A 22,116-nucleotide genomic window follows, 5' to 3' on the forward strand; every position below is an offset into this window, starting at 1 on the left:
CTTCACTAAGAATGAATTATCTAATTGTACAGAATTTGGATGATGTTTCCGTTTGTTTCCTTTGAAAATAGACTCATTAAGGATTCTAAGCATATAAATTATAACTCATAATTATTTTTATTAAAATTTTTATGATTTTCCAAAGTCAGAACAGGGGAACCCGAAATCATTCTTACATTGTCTCACAAAATTTATTATATCTCATAATTTATAAATCCATTACTTGCACCGTTTCTTCTATGAGAAATTAGACTCAATAAGATTTAATTTCATATTTTATTGACGCTCTAATTAAATTCCTACAATTTTTGGTGATTTTTCAAAGTTAAACCACTGTTGCTGTCTAAAACTGTTTTAGTGCAAAATATTGATTTCCATTTTGCCCCAAATTTCACAGTTCATACAATTCAGTCCTTGCTCAATTAACCACTCAATTAAGATAATTTTTTTCAATTATTACTTTACCTAGACATTTTAAGTTATTTCACAACTATTGAAATTCATAATTTCCACATAAAATCCTAACTTCAAACTCTTTTACTATTAGGTCCCAAACACTCACTTTCTATTCAATTCTTTCAATAAAATCAGCATATGAACAATTTAAAACTCTAATGCCATGCTAAATCATCATATACTTCCACCATGTATTCATAGCAACTTTCAACTTCTTACATGGAATCAAAACCAATGAATTTAACAAGTGGGTCTAGCTGTAAAAGTCACAAAAATACAAAAATTTCAAGAAATATTCAAGAATTGAACTTACTTGCAGTAAAAATATGAAGAAACAGCTTGAAGAAACCCTTCTATGGTGTTTTAGCTGATGAGAATGCAGAAAAAATGAAGAGAAATCTAGATAATTTCACTTTGGTCCTAACTTTATTAAGCAAATTTTGCAATATTCCAATTTTGCCCTTAATCCTCCTTACTTTCTTGCTGATTTCATACCTCTACCGTCCAGCCCAAATAGAACTTGGGTCCATTTTCCTTTTAAGCCCTCTTCATTTTATCATCTAAGCTATTTAATCATTTTTTATAATTTTGCATTTGTTACAAATTAGTCATTTTTGTTCAATTAATTATCGAAACTTTAAAATTTCTTGACGAAACTTTAATACTAAATTTTTAACCCTCCATAAATATTTATAAAAATATTTATGGCTTGGTTTAAAATCTCCGAGGTCTCAATACCTCGTTTTTTTTATTCTAATTATTTTAATATTTATTTCTAGTGCACTATTCACTATTTCAAAATTTTTCCTAACTTCATATTTAACTTATATTCACTAAATTAATAATATTTTCTACTCATTTGTCGAATTTAGTGATCTCGAATCACCGTTTCGACACCTTTGAAAATTCAGGTCATTACACTTTTCCTCGTCGGATTTGTGGTCTCGAAACCACTATTCTGACTAGACCCAAAATCAAGCTGTTACAACAATCCTTTGAAAAGAAAATTTGAATAAAACGAATTGGAGGATGAAACTCATTGATTTCAAGGAAATAGATGGTCACACTCAGTAAGTTAGAGTGTAACATTTTAAATCCGCGAAATTAAGTTTGTCTTTTGACTTTTAAAACCTGTACATTTTGAGAAGGATATCTGATTATTTGGGTTAAGTGAGAAAATCAAAACCCAGTAAGTTAGGGTTCGATTTCACAAAATTCCTAAATATCGAATATTGCCTTGATTTTTAGAAGAATCCTCGTCTCGGGAAAACAACATGTCATACCCAATGCGTTAGGGCACAATATATCGAATCCCCGAGAATGAGATTTTTATCTATGTTTAAAATAAAGAGGATATTCGGTTTCTTAGATCCCGAAAAAGATTGGAATCCAGTAAGTAAGGACACAATCTTTTCGAGTATCCCAAATTCCGAGTGTCGTGTTATTTTGAAAGTTTTTGAATAAATTGGTTTTGATACTGAAATGAGGTTAAGCGTAACTTTGAATGAATAAAAGCGCAATGAAGTAACAATGTTCGATGCGAGGTGAAAATTCGTAAACCACAATACATGTTAGCGATCACAAATAAATCAATAAATACCAATAGACAAATACCATACATAAAAATAATAATCTCACACCACACACCATTTAAATAATAATATGAATGATTAAAGATGAATAGATTAAATAATACAAGGCAAATTAAAATGAAATAATCGTAAAACAAATTTCAAAATGGTAACCAAACGTTTTAAATAGGATTTAAAGTAAGATACGTAAAACAATTTGAATAAGAGGTAAAAGATTTTAAATAAATAGTACATGAAAACGAGTTAAAAGAAAACTAACATAAATCAATTTAAAGCAAGTGGTATGGAATAAATTTAAAATTTATGTATAAAGCAACTAAAAATAAAATCATATATAAATAACTTAAAATAAATCATTTGCAAAGTAGGTTAAAATCATATAATGAATTAAATATGATATATACAAAAGAGGAATTTTAAAATAAACCGATTTAAGGGTAATCAAATTTTGAAATAACATATAAAAATTAAACTAAATAATATATATACATATATAAAAAACAAGTTAAACTAAATAATATATACATACATATATTAAAATAGGTGCTATATACAAAAAGTTTAAAATATGTAAATAAAGTAATAATAAAATAAAATAAAATCGTTTAAAATGTAAAATATATTAAAACAATTTAAATAAAGGTTAAAAGCGAATTGAAACAACAGCAAAATATGGGGGTATAAATAATAAATAATGAAAAGAGGCCAGAGACTATGCTGCAACACGCGTATTACATGGGGGCCCGATTGGGAAATATCTCGCTTCCCCAAAACGCAGTGTTGCAGGCTGGGTTGAAATGAAACAAAAGCATAATACAGGGATAAATTGAAATGGAGGAAGGAGACCAATTCAAATACACCAGAAAAGGGATGGACTGGTCGCACAAATATCCCTCCCTACCCTAGAACATGCGGATCTAGCCGTATTTGGGTCGGGTCATCGGGTCGCAGCCTAAAACGGCACCGTTTCAGAGCCATTGACACAGGCCCTAAATGGTGTCGTTTTTCACACTATAAATACCAACTTTAAAACCCTAAAATCAGCAACTATCAGCCTTAAACAGACTTAAAGAAAACTAAGCATTAGCCCCCCAAACTAAAACCTAATCCCTCACATCCTCAACCACCTCAAGTTCAGAGACTCTCTACTATCAACTCCGATTTGGAACGGAGCAAGCAGAGGTTCCGACGTCGCCGAGGTAAGCTTTTCCTTCCCTTTTTCTTTCTATTTTATATATACTCTTATATATATATGATTAATAATAAAAAGAAAAAGAAAGAATACGCAACAGAAAAGGAACAGAATCAAAAGAGAGAAAAAAAAAACCTTTCTTTTCAATTTTTTGATTTTTCTTTGTATTGATTTCGTGTTTGATACAATCTGTGTGGGTTTTTTTTTTGCTTTACATTGTAGTATTTGGCTTTATATAGCCAAATCGGAAAAAGAAATAAAATGAATATGAAAAATCCCCTCTATTTTCTCTGTCTTTTCTGTTTTTCTATTTCTTTTTTTTGCTGCTTCTGTTGCGTTGCTCGTTTGTTTGTCCTTTGCAGGTGTCGTACGAAGGCTAGTTGGGACGTGTACGGAGGCTCGCGTGAGTGGCAGTGGCGCGCATGCGAGGCCAGAGGCTGATTGCGGCTTGATGGCTTGCTGGAGCGGCGGCTGAGGCGTGCGGCTAGGGTTCCAAGGCTTCTTCTTTTTTTTCTGCTGAAATTGTTTAGGTTGTGGGCCAATTAATTGGGCTTAGGGTTTTTTACTATTGGGTTGGAATTTTGTTATAATGGACTGTTTAATTTTGGGCTTTTATTTGGGTTTTTATTATTTATATTGGGTCGGGCAATATTGGGCCATTACAGTCGCGACTTTGGAGTTTTCTCGTCACAATGTAACTCTCCGTTTAGGGCTCATCGTCACCTTAAAGTAACGACGTTGCGACATGGACCTAGCTCTGTTTCTTGTCGCAATGTTAGAGGTTTCTCATTGGGACGTGACAATCTATTTCTTCTAAAATCAACTTGTTATAAGTTAAAATGAACTAGAAACACTTATAATATTTTGTCATGATATTAAATTAATGGCCTTCCAAAGTATAAAATTCCAAACCTAACTTTAACCATTATACCTTCAAAATAACCAACCAAAAACACATACGAATACACAATTTTTGACCTTCAATTTTGCAAATCAACCTTAGAAGTATATTCAAACATGCTTCCTAAGATTTGCATGTGATTACAACTTAAACAACCTAACCATTTGAAACATTAAACCGAAATACTTAGGTACACGCCAAAAAACCAAAATGAACCACTTAAAACAAACATTGTTCGGTTGGAAACAATAGTCAAGATGCTAGCTTCAAGTCTCAAGGTTTCGAGAATCACTTGAACCTATACACGGAGAAAACAAACCGTACACTGAGCAATAGGCTTTGTGGTACTATCTGATTCAAGATAACATAAACATTTACAAGGATCGTGCATAACACCATTACACAATTTAGCCAAGTTATAATCTACCAATCTAACATCACATTTTAGATACAAAGGAGTAGATGAATATAACAAATAACTAATGCATTCGTCAATATTTGCAAGGCAACTAATCTATACGTACCAATTGGCAATTACCATTTTTCATACGTTATTAGATAACACTAACAAACATTTATCACACATCTTTACATGCTATTAACGTTTTGTTGGAAAATATGGACATCACATATATAATAAAGGTAATTACATGTTATTATTTACTATCATGATAGGTTAGCCCAAATTAAAATTGATCTAATTTGGTTAGAATTTTATTGGGTTTTAATTATTAAATAAAGTATGGGTCAAATATGTATAGATACTCTAGTAATTGAGTTCTAATAAAATTCTAATTAATGATGGGCTAATTAGGAATTAGAACTAATATGCCAAGGTTATAAATATTAGGGTTATGGTCCCCAAATTATACACAAGATATCTTTTCCAATATCCCATCATTAGGAAAGAGAAATAATATTCTTTGAATTTCTTGTGTGCTAATTTGGAAGATCAAATCCCCAATATCAAGAAAAGCTTCAAGGAATTCATGGATTTAGGTGCGCTTACGCATTTAGTTTTATTATTGATTTATTCTTGATGATTTGACATGATAGATCCTGGTTTATTCAATTTTATTTTAGATTTATTTTACAAATCTAACACATTTTACTATTCATGTTCCATGACATTCAAATTATTTATCTTGTTTTCATACCTTCCAAACTCGTTTTTGGAGTTTATTGACTTATTTATATTTATTTCAGTATCACATTCTATTGTCAATCTATTTCTTTTCATATTCAAGTTTTCCAATTCTGATCAGAATGTTACACCCGATGAAACCCTAGTAAAACAGACTCGGATACATGTGTAAACTACACCACACCAGATAGCTCATAAAGTTTAAACTACAACACACTAATGCACTGAAGTGAAAAGCCTAAAGGCATCAAATGCATATTCAAATACTAATACATCCCTTCACCACACTACATTATACTTGGTGATCCGCAACAAATGCTAGATCCTGATATAACATGTAATGATCTTTGTACATACACATATCCTAAGACACACACATTTCATATTTCGTGTTGTGAGTGTACAATTACACTCGAGACACACACATTCCATCTTTTGTGCATCATACAGGGCGTGTTTTTAGCATCCTGTTGCCACTTCAGCTGAAAACGCCTCTTGCACAAGGCGTTTTCTTCCCTCACATTTTCAACCCTAACTCGTGAAAAAAATTTAAAGCCTTAGCCCATGAAAAAAATTCAGAACCCGAGAATCCTAGGTTAATTTTCAAACATCCTATCCTGGGAATCTCGAATGATCATGGGGTCCCACTAAATTTTTTTTTAAAATTCCCTCGGTTTCTTATATAGAAGGGGGTTTCGCTCCCTCTTACTAGATTAACTATCTAGCCCACCGTCCTCTACAAACTAAAAAAATTCTCTTCTATTTTTTTTGTTGAGTGTTGAAACTTTCTGAAAGAAAGATTTATTTGTGTTTATGTTTGAGGGAAATATTCTCATAGTTTTAAGGTATTTTTGAATTCACAGTGATGCGGTGGAGCTCAGAGAGCCACACATTTCATCCGTTACATTGCAACTCGGGCTTGAAGTTCATGGTAGTTATACGGTCACGGGTTGAAGTGTAACTTGGGTCCCCAGTTGGCGATGGTTATGCGGTCATGGAGTCAAATTTAATGCCATTGGAAGAGGATGTTTTATAAACTCCATACATAAGCTTGATACCATAATCATAGGGAAAAACAAATGGGCTTTTCTAGTACAATGAACTTATTCTTTTTTGTCTATCTCCACCAAAGCAATGTCCTTAACCTTATTGTTTGAAACCTATGATAGAGTCGGAGGCAAAAGGACTTTCAAGGGGAGGAGTGACTATGAAACTGGAGAAAAGTTGAAACATGACTCAGGACGATAGCGATTGTTGTTATTAAAGAACTCATTAATGACTACAATCGCTGTCACTCCAACTTGAGTTTCATTTTTTTCTCCAGCATCACAGTCACTCCCCTTCTAAAAATCCTCTTGTCCCCAACTCTGTCACAGGTTTCAGACAATAAGGTTAAGGATATTGTTTTGATGGAGATGGAGAAAAAGAACAAGTTCATTATACTGGAAAGTTCTTTTGTTTTTCCTTATGATCATGGTCTCAAACTTAAGTATGGGGTTTATAGAAACTTGAACCCATGACCATATAACCACTCTCAACTAGGGGCATGAGTAATACTCCAACCCGTGATTGCATAAGCATTGTCAACTGAGAGTCTTAGTTATACTTCAACCCATGATTGTATAACCACTGTGAATTGATAGCTTGAGTTGCAATGCGATAGACTTTTAAAGTGATGGTTTCATCCAAACACGATAGATGAAATGCGTGGGTCTCCGAACACTATCGCATCATCGTGAACTCAAATATACCTTAAAACTATCATAACGTCTGAACGCGTTTTCAGCTTAGGTGACTAGAAAGCGTGGCTTCTGTTTCTCTCTCTAAAATCGATCTATTTCCCTAAAAATAAAATAAAAAACCTCAGACTCTAATTATTTTTTAAAATCGGCCTTTTCATCTAATTTACCCTTATTATGCATGTATTACCGTGGATGGATGAAATAAAATGTAAAATCCGAAAAGCCCAACAGGTTGGCGACGTCGTGATTCTTTCGTCGCTAAAAATCGCTACTAGATTAAATGTATGCATGATGTTTTTTCTTTTCAAAAGAATATTGTGGGCCATATTCCAAAACTACATCCGTCTTAAGAGTATAAAATTCAACGACAACAGCTTTACAAAATCCATTTTCCCCTTCTTTTCGTATTTATTTATTTGACTTGATCAGATTTTAGTGGTTGATCACAACCGCAAATGGTTAAAATGTGTTTACCGTACTTGTATTTTTCTTTTCATAATTTAAAATTTAAGTCTAACTATTAATATTATTATTTCTTATTTGTTAAATTCGGGATAAGTACATAGCTACCAAGTGAGTAGTTCTTTTATTTCAAAATATCGTAACAATAAATTTAACTAAAAAAATTAACAGTGTTAATAATTAAACTTGAATTTTGAAATATAAAAATAAAGAGATTAAATTCTAATTTTTGAAAAATATAGAGACTATAGAGATATTTTAACCATCACAAATAGATAGTATTTTAGGTGGGGAAAATATGATGATATCCATAGGCATGGGGTAATTCATAATTGTCCTTTTCCACTCATAATTTTAATTTCATTCCTCTCTTTTATTTGTTTTAAATGCTTATTTAAAATGAAAAAAAATACAGCAAAAGATATCATGAATTTCAAATTTGACAAACTCAACTTGAAGATGGGGTGGAGGAGATGCATGCATTAGATTTTTATGGTGTAATTCGTTGCCTTGAAGTAAAGAAAAATATGCATTGAATGTAAGTTGTTGGTTGGCATATGGGATTGTATCTTGGTCCCATACCTAGTCGGGGGCTGAAATTAAAATCGAAAAAATAAAAATAAATGTGACTGGAGATAAAATTGTGAGAATTTTATATTGTAATAAAAGGAGAAAGAAAAAAGCAAGGTTGAATAATTGAATCCTATCTCTTAAATTTTACAACCTCAAATTTGTGCTTCACTTTGAATACGTGATGGAAAGAGAGTTTTGATTGCCTTGAACAACATCATTTTCATTGCAGTTTGGTAAATATGACAATTTGGCAAAGATAAGAAATTTGGAAAGTGAAGTCTTTTAAACAAGTCATTCAACTTGTGCAAGTGCCCCCATCCATCTTTATGCACTACTTCTTTTGTCATTCTCTATTCAACCATTTTATTTTTTTAAAATTATATAAATAGAAAAAAAGAAGAAGAAAGAATTATTGCATTAGCTGCACTTTCCAGTTTTCCAGTTCAAGTTCATCATGTTGTTTCAGAAGGAAAGCATGATTTTGATTTTGACAGCATAGCAAGTTGCTGGTACTTGGTAATCTGGCGTATCTCTAATACTTATATATGATATCTCAGTGTCAGACCCAAACATGCAATGCCATTTGATTTTTTTTCCAAGTGGATCAATCATGGAGGTAGCTCATAGTTAATCCAAATTCCAACCAGGATTTTATGTCTACATGGAGCAAGTGCAAACCCCAATTGCAATTTTTATATAGGATATAACTAATGAAATGTTAAATGCAATAATCTTTTTTGAAATAATAAATGAAATCATTCTTAAAAAATGTTTATAAATGACGAATAAGCAAACCCTTCTTTTACATATATATATATATATATATATATATAAAGTTGAGGCAATACCAGGGGATTAGACAAATTGGGTTTATTAAAATTCCTTGTCTTTAACGGGAGAAGACGTAAATATTGGGAATTGGGAGGAAACTAGGAAAAGGTATGCGTTTGGTTTGGTACCAGGAATTCAGCCCAAGTTTCAACATCCAATTTGCTTTATTTTTTTATTACACAAAGGAGAGGCTGAAGGTTAGTTGCCAAATGGGGAAGAATATCATATGCATGAATCAACAAGTTGTTAGAAGATTGGATTTTTAAGTTTAAAAGTTTCAAAATAAGTATTCTTTTTTTGTAATGTTTGTTGTAACTCTTAATTTGTCTTAATGTTTTTAAATAGAATATGTTTGCACATACTGCGTTGTGTAATAAGCCAAAAGCAATGGGTCAAGAAACAAGGATAGAGAAAGGAAAAGAAAAAAAAAAAAGGGAGCTTTCATGTGAATGAGATCATAAAGTTGATTATTTCTCTAAGATTCAATTAATCCTTGCTAGATCATTGTCTTTGTTTTTTTATCAAACATTCATTGAGCGAAGCTGTATCTCTGCATTGGTAAGATGGCTTAGCCGTCGTCGAGATTTGACGCATCGGCAGTCGGCACACAGACAGGATGTTGTGCTGAAAGTATCGGTTAAATTTTAAAATTTAAAACGACACGTAAATTGAAAACGTAATGTTATTCATGTTTAAAGTAGTGTGATACCATTTCCCAGCTTTCGCAAGCCTCGAAAAAGAATGGCAATAGAACGAAATGAGAGCAGAAAGTTACTATACCAGTTTATCTAACATGGCATAATGAAAATGAAGAACAGGGAAGGAGAAAAGCATTGGAACAAAAGAGTGTAGACTGTGGATACTATGAAATTATACAAATTGAAATAGGAACTTCTGTTTTTGATCTCTTTTCCCTTTTTTTGCTTCATTTTCCCCATAGCTATATACAGCTTTCCCTAAATGGTCAAAATCACAAAGATGGACAGTTTTTACTAATTAAATGACTGAAATCGTTTTTTCCTTTTTTTGATATTAACTTCAAGCATACAATCCCTCTTCTTCCCATACTTCCACCAGAAAATCAACCATTTCCTGCAAATTAAGTCATTGTTAGAAGACAGAAAAATTAGTGCAGGCCAAGAAAAGCTTTACATAAAAGCCGGTTACACGAAGCGTAGACTTACGGAAAGAAGAATTGGTCGTGGGAATGGATTCCTGGTCCCAAGTAAACTTTCATAAGATGCATTCGAACTGTAACAATGTAACATCAGGGAAATTAAGATAAGTAGGATTAATACAAACTACAAACACAGAATCTCAAGATGAAGAGTGACACACCTTAATCTGGGCTGTCGACTTTGTCGAGTATGGTTCCTGGGCCTATTACTTCCAATCCATTGGAGTCTGGCCTGATTCCAGACAATAAGACCTACAATGAACACAAATATAATTGTACGTTTTAATTTTGAGAATCTCAAAGTTGACAATAACATCATGAATCAAATTTCAATGATCTATCCTTTACTCATATATTCTGTCGACTTAGAAATATATATATATTATATAATAAACAAAACTTGCCCTGATTTACAAAATCAGATGGGTTGACAATGCCACTGCTGCTACTGCATTGGCTTAGAGTTGGGTTTGATGCACTAATTGATGACAAGCTCCTTTGAGATTGGAGGGCACTGTTTTCCAATTCATACGTGCTGCTGCTCCAAAAATCATCAGAAATGCTAGGCTTCCTCACTCTACGCCCTCGAATTCTCAATCCTTTTGTTGGCTCATCCACAGCAATAATCGGTGTGGGTTTAGTGCAGCATCCGAAACAACCACTGCTCTGTTGAAAACCAGGTTAAAACCAGACACAGATATATAAAACATCTAGCAAGCAGCAACTGCAGAACTGAGCCCGTAGCAAAAGGGTTTTACCATTTTAAACAAAAGTAAATTTGGTAGAAAGCTACATTTTCCCTTTGCTTTTTTCAACTTTCAGAAATAGGAAAATATCACTGAAATTCACTAGTTACACAGCCACACTGTATCAACTGTTAAGTCCTGCAGTAATTTGCCAACTATATCTCCGAGTGGAACGATATCATATAATTGAAAAGGCAATAAAAGAAAAACACTCTGCGTCTGTTAGATAGCTTGAGCAGCTAGGCTAGTATTTACAGGTCTGATTTGCACCAATGACATTAAGGAAGTCCTAAGATTAGCTAATAAAAGGAAAGAAAAACATATTACCAAATTGAAAGCTAAAAAAGTCCCTAAAAAGTAGTATTATTGTTGGTTTCTCAGCTGCTACACTGGGAAGGAGGCATGACATTGTCAACAGATTATTCTGCAAATTTGCAACTATGTTCAGAGTATGTGCATATTCCACTTGGAGAAATCTTTTCCTTTCTAGTATAGACAAATAGATACCTTCTTCCCCAATTACAGATTAATTCCTTGACATACATAAGCACCTTAATCCGGCCATACACACAAATCTGAAAAGACCATGCATATTTTATAGGAAGTTTCATTTGGTCAAAGAAATTATACCCTTTCAAGGATTCCTAGAATGACCAACTAGAAACAAATTTCTTGTGAGCTAGTATGAGATACAGTAACAATAACTCAACCTGTAGAGATTTTGTCCATTTTCGACATTTCCCTCCATGATATTACTAGTATTGCCATCTTCTCATGGTACTAAAGTTGCATTGAAACCAAGTTAAATCATATAAGCAAATTAAGTTTCACAAAACCCCCTTGTTCTCCACCTCCTATCACATGTTTATTAACTCAGGATTTTGTCCTATCCCATCAAACAATTTACAGTTGCAACATATTGTGCATAAACAGCTATGCCATTGTATCTAATTCGTACTAACATGATGCTACTCACCCCCACCAAGAAAAGAAAAAAAATGTGGTTCCTTGTCTTTAAAGATTGGGACTTCCAGTTCCACTTCAACGTTTTTGTTTGGTGATTTATTGAAAAAAAAACTGCGTTTTGGTCCTAATTCCTAACAAAGGCCTCCCTTTTAACTCATATTCTATTAAATTGGTACTCTTTAGCCCAACAATATAGTTGCAAATATTAATCTCGTTTTCTCAGCCTATACGTATTCTCAAATCCAAAGGCCAGCACTAAATCAGGTAAACTGTGACTTAAAACGCGCCTTAAGTATCGCAAGAAACTACAAAAATAAGTAAAAAGAAATCCAAAAAGAAAATAAACCATGAAATCATTGAGGGAAAAAAAATTACCACATGCAATCAAGAAGGTCAGTTACCCAAGTAGTGATCATACGATGAACAGTGACCATTTCTTTTTCTTTTTCTTTTTTCCCGGGCGAAACTACCAAACAACACCGATCATCAGTGTACCTCACAGCCACCAAAAATACAACAATAACCCGAAAAAGAAAAAAGAAAACTGAAAACCCAGCTGAAACAGAAACTGAGGAATCTGGAAATAAATTATTGGGTACTTGATATTATCAATATCTGTTATCCTAATATTGGGGATAGTGGGTGAGAAAGATACTTTGATAGAAAGGAAAGGAAAAAAAAAGGGATAATGGCGGTTGTTGCTGCAATTTGATTGGGCAGTTTAAAAGAAGAAAATCATAATTAGTGAAAAGCTTGAGAAAGTATAATTTATGCTATGATTTCATTTTCCTGGGTTACGGGTGTGGGGTGGAGGAGCTGTTTTTTAACTACTCTTATCTAATCAGAATAAGAGCTATTTGAAGGGGTGTGAAATGCACGCGCTTTAGGGTTTTTGATTAATGATGGATGTACCGTTTTTTGAAATATCGGATTAAATAATTTCGCCAAATCTAAATTATGAATAACTTCCATAAAACAAATATATAATTGGAAACGAAGTTAATTATTATTTTCTTATTTAAAAATTATAAATAATTTGAAACGTTTTATTTCCTAAAAGAAGTTGTTATCAATATAAAAGCCCTAAAACATTGGGTAAATCATTTTAAAATGTTTAATATTGCCCCCAAAGTGGCGCCAATTATGTTATAAACATTTGAAAATTTTTTTCTTTTAAACTTTTTGCCCAAAAATTAATTCCTGTAAATTATCCAATTTCAACAAGCCTGACCCGCATCAGCCCGTCTTGTTTTTTTCTTCATTTAATTGTACACCTAATCCTAATTAGTTAGAAGAAATATGGATATTGTTACTGGGCTTATCATTATGGGTCTATTTAGTTTATCTGGGTTATTGGTCTTTGTTTTACACATCTTATCTTAATAAAGCCCCATACCTTTCTGATACGAGAATTTGGGTTCAATCCCAAACTCCTCCCCGATTATAAAAAAAATTATAATAATAATAATAAAACAATACTTGATCTTTCTTATTCTCAAAATAAAAATCAAACTTATTAACAACAATCAAATAAAATAACCCAATGCAAAAGCAATCCATTCATTTAAATAAACTAATATATTGTAGGTTTTTTTAATTCAAGCATGAGTATACAATTATGATCATGGTTTGTGTTTTCTAATATATATATATATATATATATGTTCATTCAATGTTTATCTATGATTCATATGAATTATAATTAAATTGTTCTTATATCCATTTAAAATGTGTTCATATGCATACAATGATGCAACGTTGCACCCACTTAAAAAGGAATGTCTGTTTGTTTAATCCGAAGTTGGCATAATCAACTCATAAATGTACTGCTTTAAAGTACAGATTCCAAATTTGATTTTGTTGGCAAACTAATTAATTAAATGAGTTTCACTTTTATCAACGGCTAAAATAATTATTTTTAAGTTACAATTATAGGAAATAAATTATTATAAGCACTACATAAGGTGAAATTTATAATTACAAAAGTAGTGAAATTTAAATTCCAAATTATAAAGTTTTTAAAATCAAGGATGAAATTTAGTAAAAGTATCATAGAGATCTCTTTATCGGAAGTTAGATTGTATTTTACTTTTCTCTATTTAAGAAACGGTAAATTAGTTTATTTTGTTAAAATTCCATTCATTTGCATAGTTAAAAACAATGTAAGTAACAAAATAACCAAACAATCACGTGTAGCTCATGCTGCTGTACTAAACCAATTTTAAACCATAAAAATAATTAAAATTTTTAAATGAATGACCAATTTACTCTTTGATCTAACCTACCGTAATTAATTTATTTATATTTTAAATAAAGAGACCAAAATTCAAACCGAATTGTGGATTAAATATGGTTAATCAAAATGGATGCAAACACTTGAGAAATGAATGGCAACATCAACTCTACGTCATTACCACTTAATCAAATAGCCTAAAACCCATTATATTAATCTTATATTTAGTAAATAATGGCGGTGATCCTTATCCTGCCTCGCCATTGTTATTATATAGGGCAAAGCCAAAGGCACACTCATCAGCTTACCTCACCCACCTAAATTCCTCAAAGTAATTAGTTACTTTTAATTTAGCCCATTTCGTAAAGAACCCAAATGCCCCTTTTTCTTTTTTGTCTCTCAATAATATACAAACATAAAAAGTGGAAGGAGAATTAATGAGGTCATATGGGAAATGGGATTTTGATCAAATTATTGGGTAACTTTATCTTAATTAATATTATGTAAGTTGGTTGAGGAGCTTAACTTAAGCAAAAAGCATTGGCCCTTTATTTTTTCTGACTTAATGGGTAAGTGGGACCCTATTGGACCACTTTATTAAAAGAATGTAAAAAAGATCCCCCAAGGCATTGCCTCTTTTTTTATTTAAAATTACAAAAATTAAATAATAATAATAATAAAGGTTAACTAGTGAGGTAATTGAGGGGGCAAAGGGATCCGGGGAAGCATCTAAATCGGCATCTTTTATAGCATTGAGATTTGGTTATGTCATGTGCCTTTTTAGTGATGTGGTGACCTTTGATTGAAGCATTTTTCTTTTTTGAATGGGGATGTGTCATATTCCACTGCCTTAGTGTGGCAACTCCTAATTCCCCAAATATTCAAACCTTAGACCTACCAAATTATATTTACATTTCCTTAATGTAGATGTCAAAATTTAATATTAATCTCAAATAGAATGGGTAAAATCTTTTGAACGGAATGCTATATTTTGACTTGAAAGATGGACTTGACATCATAATGGTATGTGTAAATGAGATATTTAGCAAAACAATTATAGTGTAAATTAATTCTGATTATGCATGCTACACTAAGAAATATCACACATTAAACGGTAAAAAATAAAGGGAAAAGAGTTGGTAACTTTTTATCCACTTTAGTTTCTTTCAAGTTTGAGTCTTAGCCAACTTGTAAGCGTAAGGTGCTTAGAAGTCAGCTTTCAATTATCCATCTCCTATAAAGCTGAATTCAAATGTATCTTTTACCCCATCTTTTTTTCGACATTTTTTGGTCACTTAATTAGCTCATAATCTGGGGGTCAGGATGAAAAATTTTCTAATTTCATTATTTTTAATTTTTATATTTTTAAAATTTAAAATTCTATCCACATAAAAATGATATCTATAAATTTTGTTTATTTAATTTTTTTTTTCCGAAATATTATGCGACACCATTTTTATCACATGTATAATGATATGTTAGATTATTATTTTTATACAATATTCACAAAAAAATTATACTTTAATTAATGAATTTAGCAATTAGTATTCAAGTCGCGAGTGAAATTTTAGGGTGTGTTTGTTTGCTGGAAAACATTTTCCGGAAAATGTTTTCCTAATTTTACAGTGTTTGGGAGCCTGAAAACATTTTACACTTGGAAAATGTTTTCCAAAACACGGGTAAAATGGCCTCAATTCAGGGAAAATGTCTTACCAATTTCAATTCCGTAAGACATTTTCCGGAAAATCCCTCCCTCCTTCCGACCTTCTCCTTCTTCAATCTATCTTCCCCTCACGAATTTGCAGGATCTAAACGTCTCAAAGTTGGCCCATCGTCGATTTTGTAAGTATCCCCTTCTGTCTTCCCCTTCTGGTAGCTTGCAATTGGGAATTTTTACAGTTCTTTTTGGTATCCCCTTCTATCTTCCAATATATGTCAACAAACAGTTGTTTGCAATTGGTTGAGACAACTTCAATTCCAACACCATGACTTCAACTTCTTCATGTCTCGTCAGTTCCAAAATCCCTAATGTTAACCCTGGTCATAGTTTTTTTTTTTTTTACAAAGGAGGCCACAGTTTCTCGATGAAATTGCCACTAATTCCATTCCAATTCACTGCTGTTAAGTGCCAATCATCCCTCGAATTTGCTCCATTTTACTTCAATTTCATCCATATTTATCGTACCAATCCATCCAAACATAAACTACTTGCCGTTCTTAAAGCCGCTGCCATGCTCCTTGAAAGCCATTGTGGTGCCTTCAATTTTTGTTTCCATCTCCTTTAAAAAATTTGATGCTTTCCATATTGTGGTTGTCTTTAATTTAAAGCTGCTCTGTTTTTTATTAGTTCAAACCCCAATTTGTTGTTGCTTACTTGAATCGTGTTACAAGATGTTGCTTTGCTTCATTGCTAAGAGGTTAGTATCAATAAGGCTAGCTCCATATATTAATTATTTAGTCGAACGATGTTATGGTCAGTTTACATATATTAAAACATACATATATTAAAGAGTTATTCCGACTTTTGACATCTAGTCTTTTGCTGTATATTCTGAAACTATTTTGGTTATTTTTCAGTCGCCAAACGTGCGGGGTGGCTTCCTCAAGGTGATAGTTATCCCAAAGCTAGCCATGTTGGTTTTGACTTGTTCTTGGAGAAGATGGCAAGCGTTTTGAACCCGTAACAATCAAGTAGTTCATTTAGTTGATCTACTTGATGAAGCCAAGAACCAAGTAAAGCAAAGACTTATCGAGCATGGTATGATATTGAACCTTATCTCTGTTGTTACAAATGTTTTCAACTCTTTTCAACTACCTTATGTTTGTCGGTCTATTAGTGACGTATTTATTCTTGCAAGTCCTTACAGCTTGTTAAATTGTGTAGCCTTTGAACTTTTCAACCTCTTGTATCTGAAATTGTTACTTTGTGTGCGAATCGGTAAGGGTGAAGAATGGACCGAGGAGGAGATTGAGAGTATCATTGATGCAGATTGGTTATGGTCTTTGTAAAGTAAGCTACTTATTATTATATCAAGTTATTTATGTTAAATTAGTATTGCTATGATCTTCTCAGTAGTTCTTGTACTATTTTGTTTTCTTTTTAATATTCATTTTGTATATTCTAGATGTTTATGTTATGATCTTTTTATCTTGATTACTATAATTTAAAAATCCTTTTGGAATGTGTGTTTATTTTGCAGAAAGTAATTTGCAAGGAGCCTCAAGAGTCAAAGATTCCCCCATCTCTTCTTTTTAGTGATAAATTTTGATTTTCTTGATGCAGTCATGCCATTTATACATTTCTGCGAAATTTTGAAGTTGTAATGAAGTTGTAAAATGGCTTGTGTTATTCAAGTTGTTGGTATTAAATTTTGGACTCTGAGTAATATTTGAATCCGCTTTACTTTTGTTGATAGGATATTGAATCCTTTTTTTGAATCCATTTTGTTTTTGGGGATGACAGATTCTGATATACGAATTGATTAGCTACTTTACTTTTTACAATTTTTTGACTTGCTAAATTCGGATATTTTGGCAGATTCAGATCTTTGGTCTGTTTGTTAATGCATATTCAGACCGAGTCACATAGATGTAGTTAGTTTTGCCTAAGTTTTTGAGGGACTTGGTTCTTATGTTCCCTTGCTCAATTTACAGATGAAGATGCATATGTTTTTCTGGTTAACTGGTTGGAAAGGTTTCCACAATACAAGCATAGAGATTTCTATATGTGGGTAATGGAAATTGAGTATTATTATAAATAAATCATTGCAATATATGTAAAAACAATTTCAAATATAAAAAATTATTAATATATATTAATATAGGTAAAAACAACTTTTTCAAAAAGTATTTTTAGGAAATCTGCCAAACAGTAGAAAATATTTTACACAGATTCATCAAAACACCAGAAAATATTTTCCAGTAAATCATTTTACTTTACAGAAAAGTAAAACATTTTCCATAAATTATTTTACTGGCAAACAAATGAACCCTTAAATTTTAAAAAACATAAAAACTAAAAATTATATCAAATTAAAAAATAAAGATTAAATCATAGCTTATTAAATTCATAAACAATCATTTATCTTTTTAAAAAGTACATCAAAGGCATATCGTGAATCAGTCATCACTCTCGGAAAGAGGAAGAGAAATGCCTGCACACCAAGTTGTATATAATTTGTAATTTTAGAGAAAACGAAAAAAAATAGAAATAGAAATAACAATAACAATAAATGTCCTTGATATGATATCTCTCTGTGTGGAGAAATGTGATTGGGTCGTTGCAAGAAAATGGTTTCACATGGCTTGTCCAATCAGCGCTCAAACATGTTGGGGACAAGACAAGATACTGCAGGGATAAATAATAAATAAATTAATGCTTGATTATTGGGTCATCAAACATTGGAAAACCTACTCCAATTGTTTTTTCGAACCATGGCTGCCTAGGTTGCATGATAATTAGTACATATTACATGATTATTTAAGAAAAATATTCAATTGTTCAGAAAAAAAAAGGGGGAATTTGAAATAACTTAAAATTGGGGAGAAATTTGAGATTTGCACAAAGAGGCTCCCCACAAGTACGAATTCAAAAAAAAAAAAAAAGACAAGGTGGGGGTGATGAGAAGAAACGATTGTGTTCCAAACTCACAGCAACTTTTTTCCAACTATATTTTCAGTTGGCACATGCCTTCTTTTTTGAGGCTTTCCTTCCAAGTTTCTCTGATAATTCCCATAGTTTTAGATTTTTATTTTTTGGGGGCCAAACATAATTTTACATAAAGATATATAAAAAAATATATAATATTTAATGAATGTAAAATAGTATAAATCAAGTTTAAGAATAGTTGTATCAGCTTAAAGATTGAATGACTTAAAAGTCTGATTCAAATTACATTTTATTATTTATAAAAGACTTAAATTTGATCTTAATGTTAATTTGGCATATATATATATATATTTCTTCTTATTTGATACCTAAATTAGCTTTAATGTTTATTTTAATGTTTTCATAATTTATACTAAATTTTCTTTGTCCCAATAAAATACTTAAATTTATCTTTAATATTCAATTTGTCACCTTAATTTTGTGTGTCCCAACTAAGTAGTTATGATTTTCGTCAAAGTACACGTATCAAATATTCATTAGATTACATAATGTTATTTAGTCTAAGTACTAAATTAAACATTATAACTATGCTAAAATTATAAATTAAAATGAAAAAACTCTTTATAAAATATTTGAAATATCCATTTTAATTAATAAAAAATGTAAATATTAATAATAAAAAATCTTATCTGGTTGAATCAAAATTTGAGGAATCTATACTGTTATCGTAAATCTAACCCGTCCATTCGTAAGTGTGAAAAGGTCCTTCCGTCATGGAATCAACTAAGAAAAAAAAAGAAGGTAGTTTAGTCAATACAAACATGAACACACATCATTTGTCATGCAAAAGTTGTTTAAGTACATGGCTGAAACTCTACGCTTAATAATGTAAACAAAGACATAACATATACATACAACATCATCATGTGACCCTATGCTAAGTTTTGCCAGCTTGTGATAATTTCACTATTTTAATACTATATATTTTTAAAAATTTAAAAGAATTAAATTAAATTATTATTATTTTCAAGAAGTCAAAATGTAATATTATCATTATTAATTTAAAATTTTATAAATTACAAAAATATAAATAAAAATTTCCTATTTTAAAGAGGCCGAATACTCTCAAAGCACCTCAACAAACAGTTTCAATTTTTTTTTAAATTTTAGGAATTCTCACATGATGTTAAGATGTATTACAAATAATATTAAAAATTTAGGTGTTCATTTTACAATTTTTCTTTTGGATAAAATGTATTGTGAGCCATTAAAAATAACTCTGACAAAGATAAAATCGAAATATGTTTCCTAATAATAAAATCCCAAGTATAGAGTATGAAATTGAAAATTATGCCACTATTCAAGACGTGACGTAAGCTACAAAATTCCAAAACATTCGGGTACATGAATATTTGTGTGTTGTGAGGTTAGTAAATTTGTTTAGTCCATCCATTTTTACCTTAACTATTCATCTGAATTCAGAGGACAGATGTTAATTGTGATCAAGCTATATCCCTCGACTACGTTTAAAATTTAGATGACTTGTCCATGCGAATTAACTTCTTCTAATGGTAAAGGAAGACTTTAATTTAAATAAAATACTAACATATTATTAATTACTGAATTGAACCTTGACAGCTCTTTTTGAGTTAAAAAAAAGAAAACCCATTAGTCAACATAATTAACATCTCTGGCCCCAAAAAATTAAACATAATTAACATCCAAACATTTGATTGACTTACTGACCATCAGTTAAAAACTTCCTACAAACAACTAAGATGAAGAAGAAAAGCTTTGGTATTTACAAAATTACAAACTACAGACACAAACTGTAGTGAAAAAGAAAAACACAAATTTCAAATTTGATTGTACAATAATTAAAGACCAAAATCTGTATTCTTTTTTTTTTTTGGTACTTTAAAAAAAATTAGCAGGAGTAAGCTAATCGTTGAACACCACGATCCCTGAGAATTCCAGTGTATAAAGCAACTCTATTAGCAGGCATTCCTCTATCTTTACCTCCACCAAATTTCTTGAATTTAGTCGATGAATTCAAAGCTGCTGAATTGTTGATTCTAACACGATTTTTCAGCTGTTTTCTGAATTCTTCTCCATCCTTTCTTGGATCAACCACATCTTCAGCAAAGTGCACTTTTTTCTTCTTTTTTTCCTCCCTCTTCTTCCCCTCTTTAAAAAAACAAAAAAATCAAAGAAAACAATTGTTAAAAGCAGTAAGGAACACGGACACCCCATTTTGAAACATATGCATGCAACTGTTACCAGAAGATATGCAGGAACGGAGAGCTTGTTGAGAAGGCTGTGAGATTTGATCCAAAAGGTAAGATTTCTGAAGACGGAAAGCAAGGAGGATTACAGTACCAGAAACTGCCATAGCTGTTGCTAAGACCACTCCTTGTGAACTCAATATTGAAGCCATAATGGGTGAAAAGGAATGATGGGGAAGAGAGACTGGGGGGGGGGGGCAGTTTTCTGGTGTTTACAGAGAGATAAATAGAATGATGATGGTTCATAAATCATAACATAAACTAGTGTGAATGATGAATAAAAAATATTGGATCAAATGGGGCAATAATTTATATATCTAGAAAGGAAGAGAAGACTTGATTGGTGGGTTTAATTTTTTTTCCTTTAAATATAAAAAAAAAAAACCTAAGAAATGTAATGAAAGGCTGAAAAAGCCAAAGGAATGGGTGATGAGTGGTGTTGTTGGCTTTTAGAGAAGGGATTGTGGGATTGGGATCTCTTAACTGCTGCTCGTGCACTACACGGCAAAGCCCGACGGCAATACCTTTGCTGCTGACGTCTATTCATATTTGATGGCCAATTCTTTTATTTTTCCAACACCAAAATTGGCAGCGCGTGATCTGCACCGTCCATTTTTAGTTTTTAATTTGTTTTTGGCCTTTCAGCTCATTGTAATTGACTAGTTTCCAGAGACTTTGGATAAGAATGTTAACGGCGCTTTCAATGCTTTAGTGTTTTTTTTTTTTTTTCAAAATTGCCTTTCTTGATTTTTTTCCATATTGCAAGAAAAATGAGACAATGTGTTGGCATTTTTTTTTTCTTGTGCAATGGGGAAAATTTTCTAATATATGTATATTTTTCAACAGAAAGTTAGAATCTCATGAGAAAGATCAGGCTAATTAAGGAAATGACCAAAAACAGGAGGCAAAAAAACAAGAGGATAGAGACTTGTAAGAAACCGACAATGATCTGTGTAATGTTAGAAGATCGACAAAACATATGTGCTATAACTTTTGTCTTGGAAACTCTAACAAACTCCACACAAAATTGTTTCACTAAAACTGGAGAGTGAATATCACGCACTGGAAAATAAAATGAAGGGAGCGTATGGAGAAGTTGAACAGCTGAATAGTTTTATAAGTTAATTTAGGGTTGAAGAATGGTTGCATGGTGTCATCCATGATGTGTCAGACTGTGGCATGCCAAAATATTGGACAGTGGAGTTTT

General features: G+C 31.8%; 2 protein-coding genes across 2 annotated transcripts; both read right to left on the reverse strand.

The window, feature by feature from the left end:
* Positions 1-9,726: 9,726 nt before the first annotated feature.
* Positions 9,727-12,602, reverse strand: LOC105768683 (uncharacterized). The gene is made up of 5 exons (XM_012588771.2): positions 12,158-12,602; positions 10,475-10,731; positions 10,232-10,322; positions 10,078-10,144; positions 9,727-9,985 (listed from the first exon to the last, which is right to left on the reverse strand). The coding sequence occupies exons 1-5, from the start codon at positions 12,214-12,216 to the stop codon at positions 9,932-9,934; spliced, it is 528 nt and encodes a 175-aa protein (XP_012444225.1). The 5' UTR covers positions 12,217-12,602; the 3' UTR covers positions 9,727-9,931.
* Positions 12,603-20,328: 7,726 nt separating this feature from the next.
* Positions 20,329-21,364, reverse strand: LOC105768684 (uncharacterized). The gene is made up of 2 exons (XM_012588773.2): positions 20,905-21,364; positions 20,329-20,811 (listed from the first exon to the last, which is right to left on the reverse strand). Exons 1-2 carry the CDS (start codon positions 21,059-21,061, stop codon positions 20,552-20,554), a joined length of 417 nt encoding a protein of 138 aa, XP_012444227.1. The 5' UTR covers positions 21,062-21,364; the 3' UTR covers positions 20,329-20,551.
* Positions 21,365-22,116: the final 752 nt, after the last annotated feature.

This window comes from Gossypium raimondii, chromosome 5 (genome assembly GCF_025698545.1).
Source record: "Gossypium raimondii isolate GPD5lz chromosome 5, ASM2569854v1, whole genome shotgun sequence".
Classification (NCBI taxonomy): domain Eukaryota; kingdom Viridiplantae; phylum Streptophyta; class Magnoliopsida; order Malvales; family Malvaceae; genus Gossypium; species Gossypium raimondii.

Coding starts and splice junctions, on each gene's coding strand:
- LOC105768684 (XM_012588773.2), bottom strand. CDS start 21,061: ATGGCTTCAATATTGAGTTCACAAGGAGTGGTCTTAGCAACAGCTATG. Junction 20,812..20,904: donor CCGTTCCTGCATATCTTCTG/GTAACAGTTGCA, acceptor GTTTTTTTAAAG/AGGGGAAGAAGAGGGAGGAA.
- LOC105768683 (XM_012588771.2), bottom strand. CDS start 12,216: ATGGTCACTGTTCATCGTATGATCACTACTTGGGTAACTGACCTTCTT. Junction 10,732..12,157: donor GACCTTCTTGATTGCATGTG/GTAATTTTTTTT, acceptor TCAACAGAGCAG/TGGTTGTTTCGGATGCTGCA. Junction 10,323..10,474: donor ATCTGATTTTGTAAATCAGG/GCAAGTTTTGTT, acceptor TGTTCATTGTAG/GTCTTATTGTCTGGAATCAG.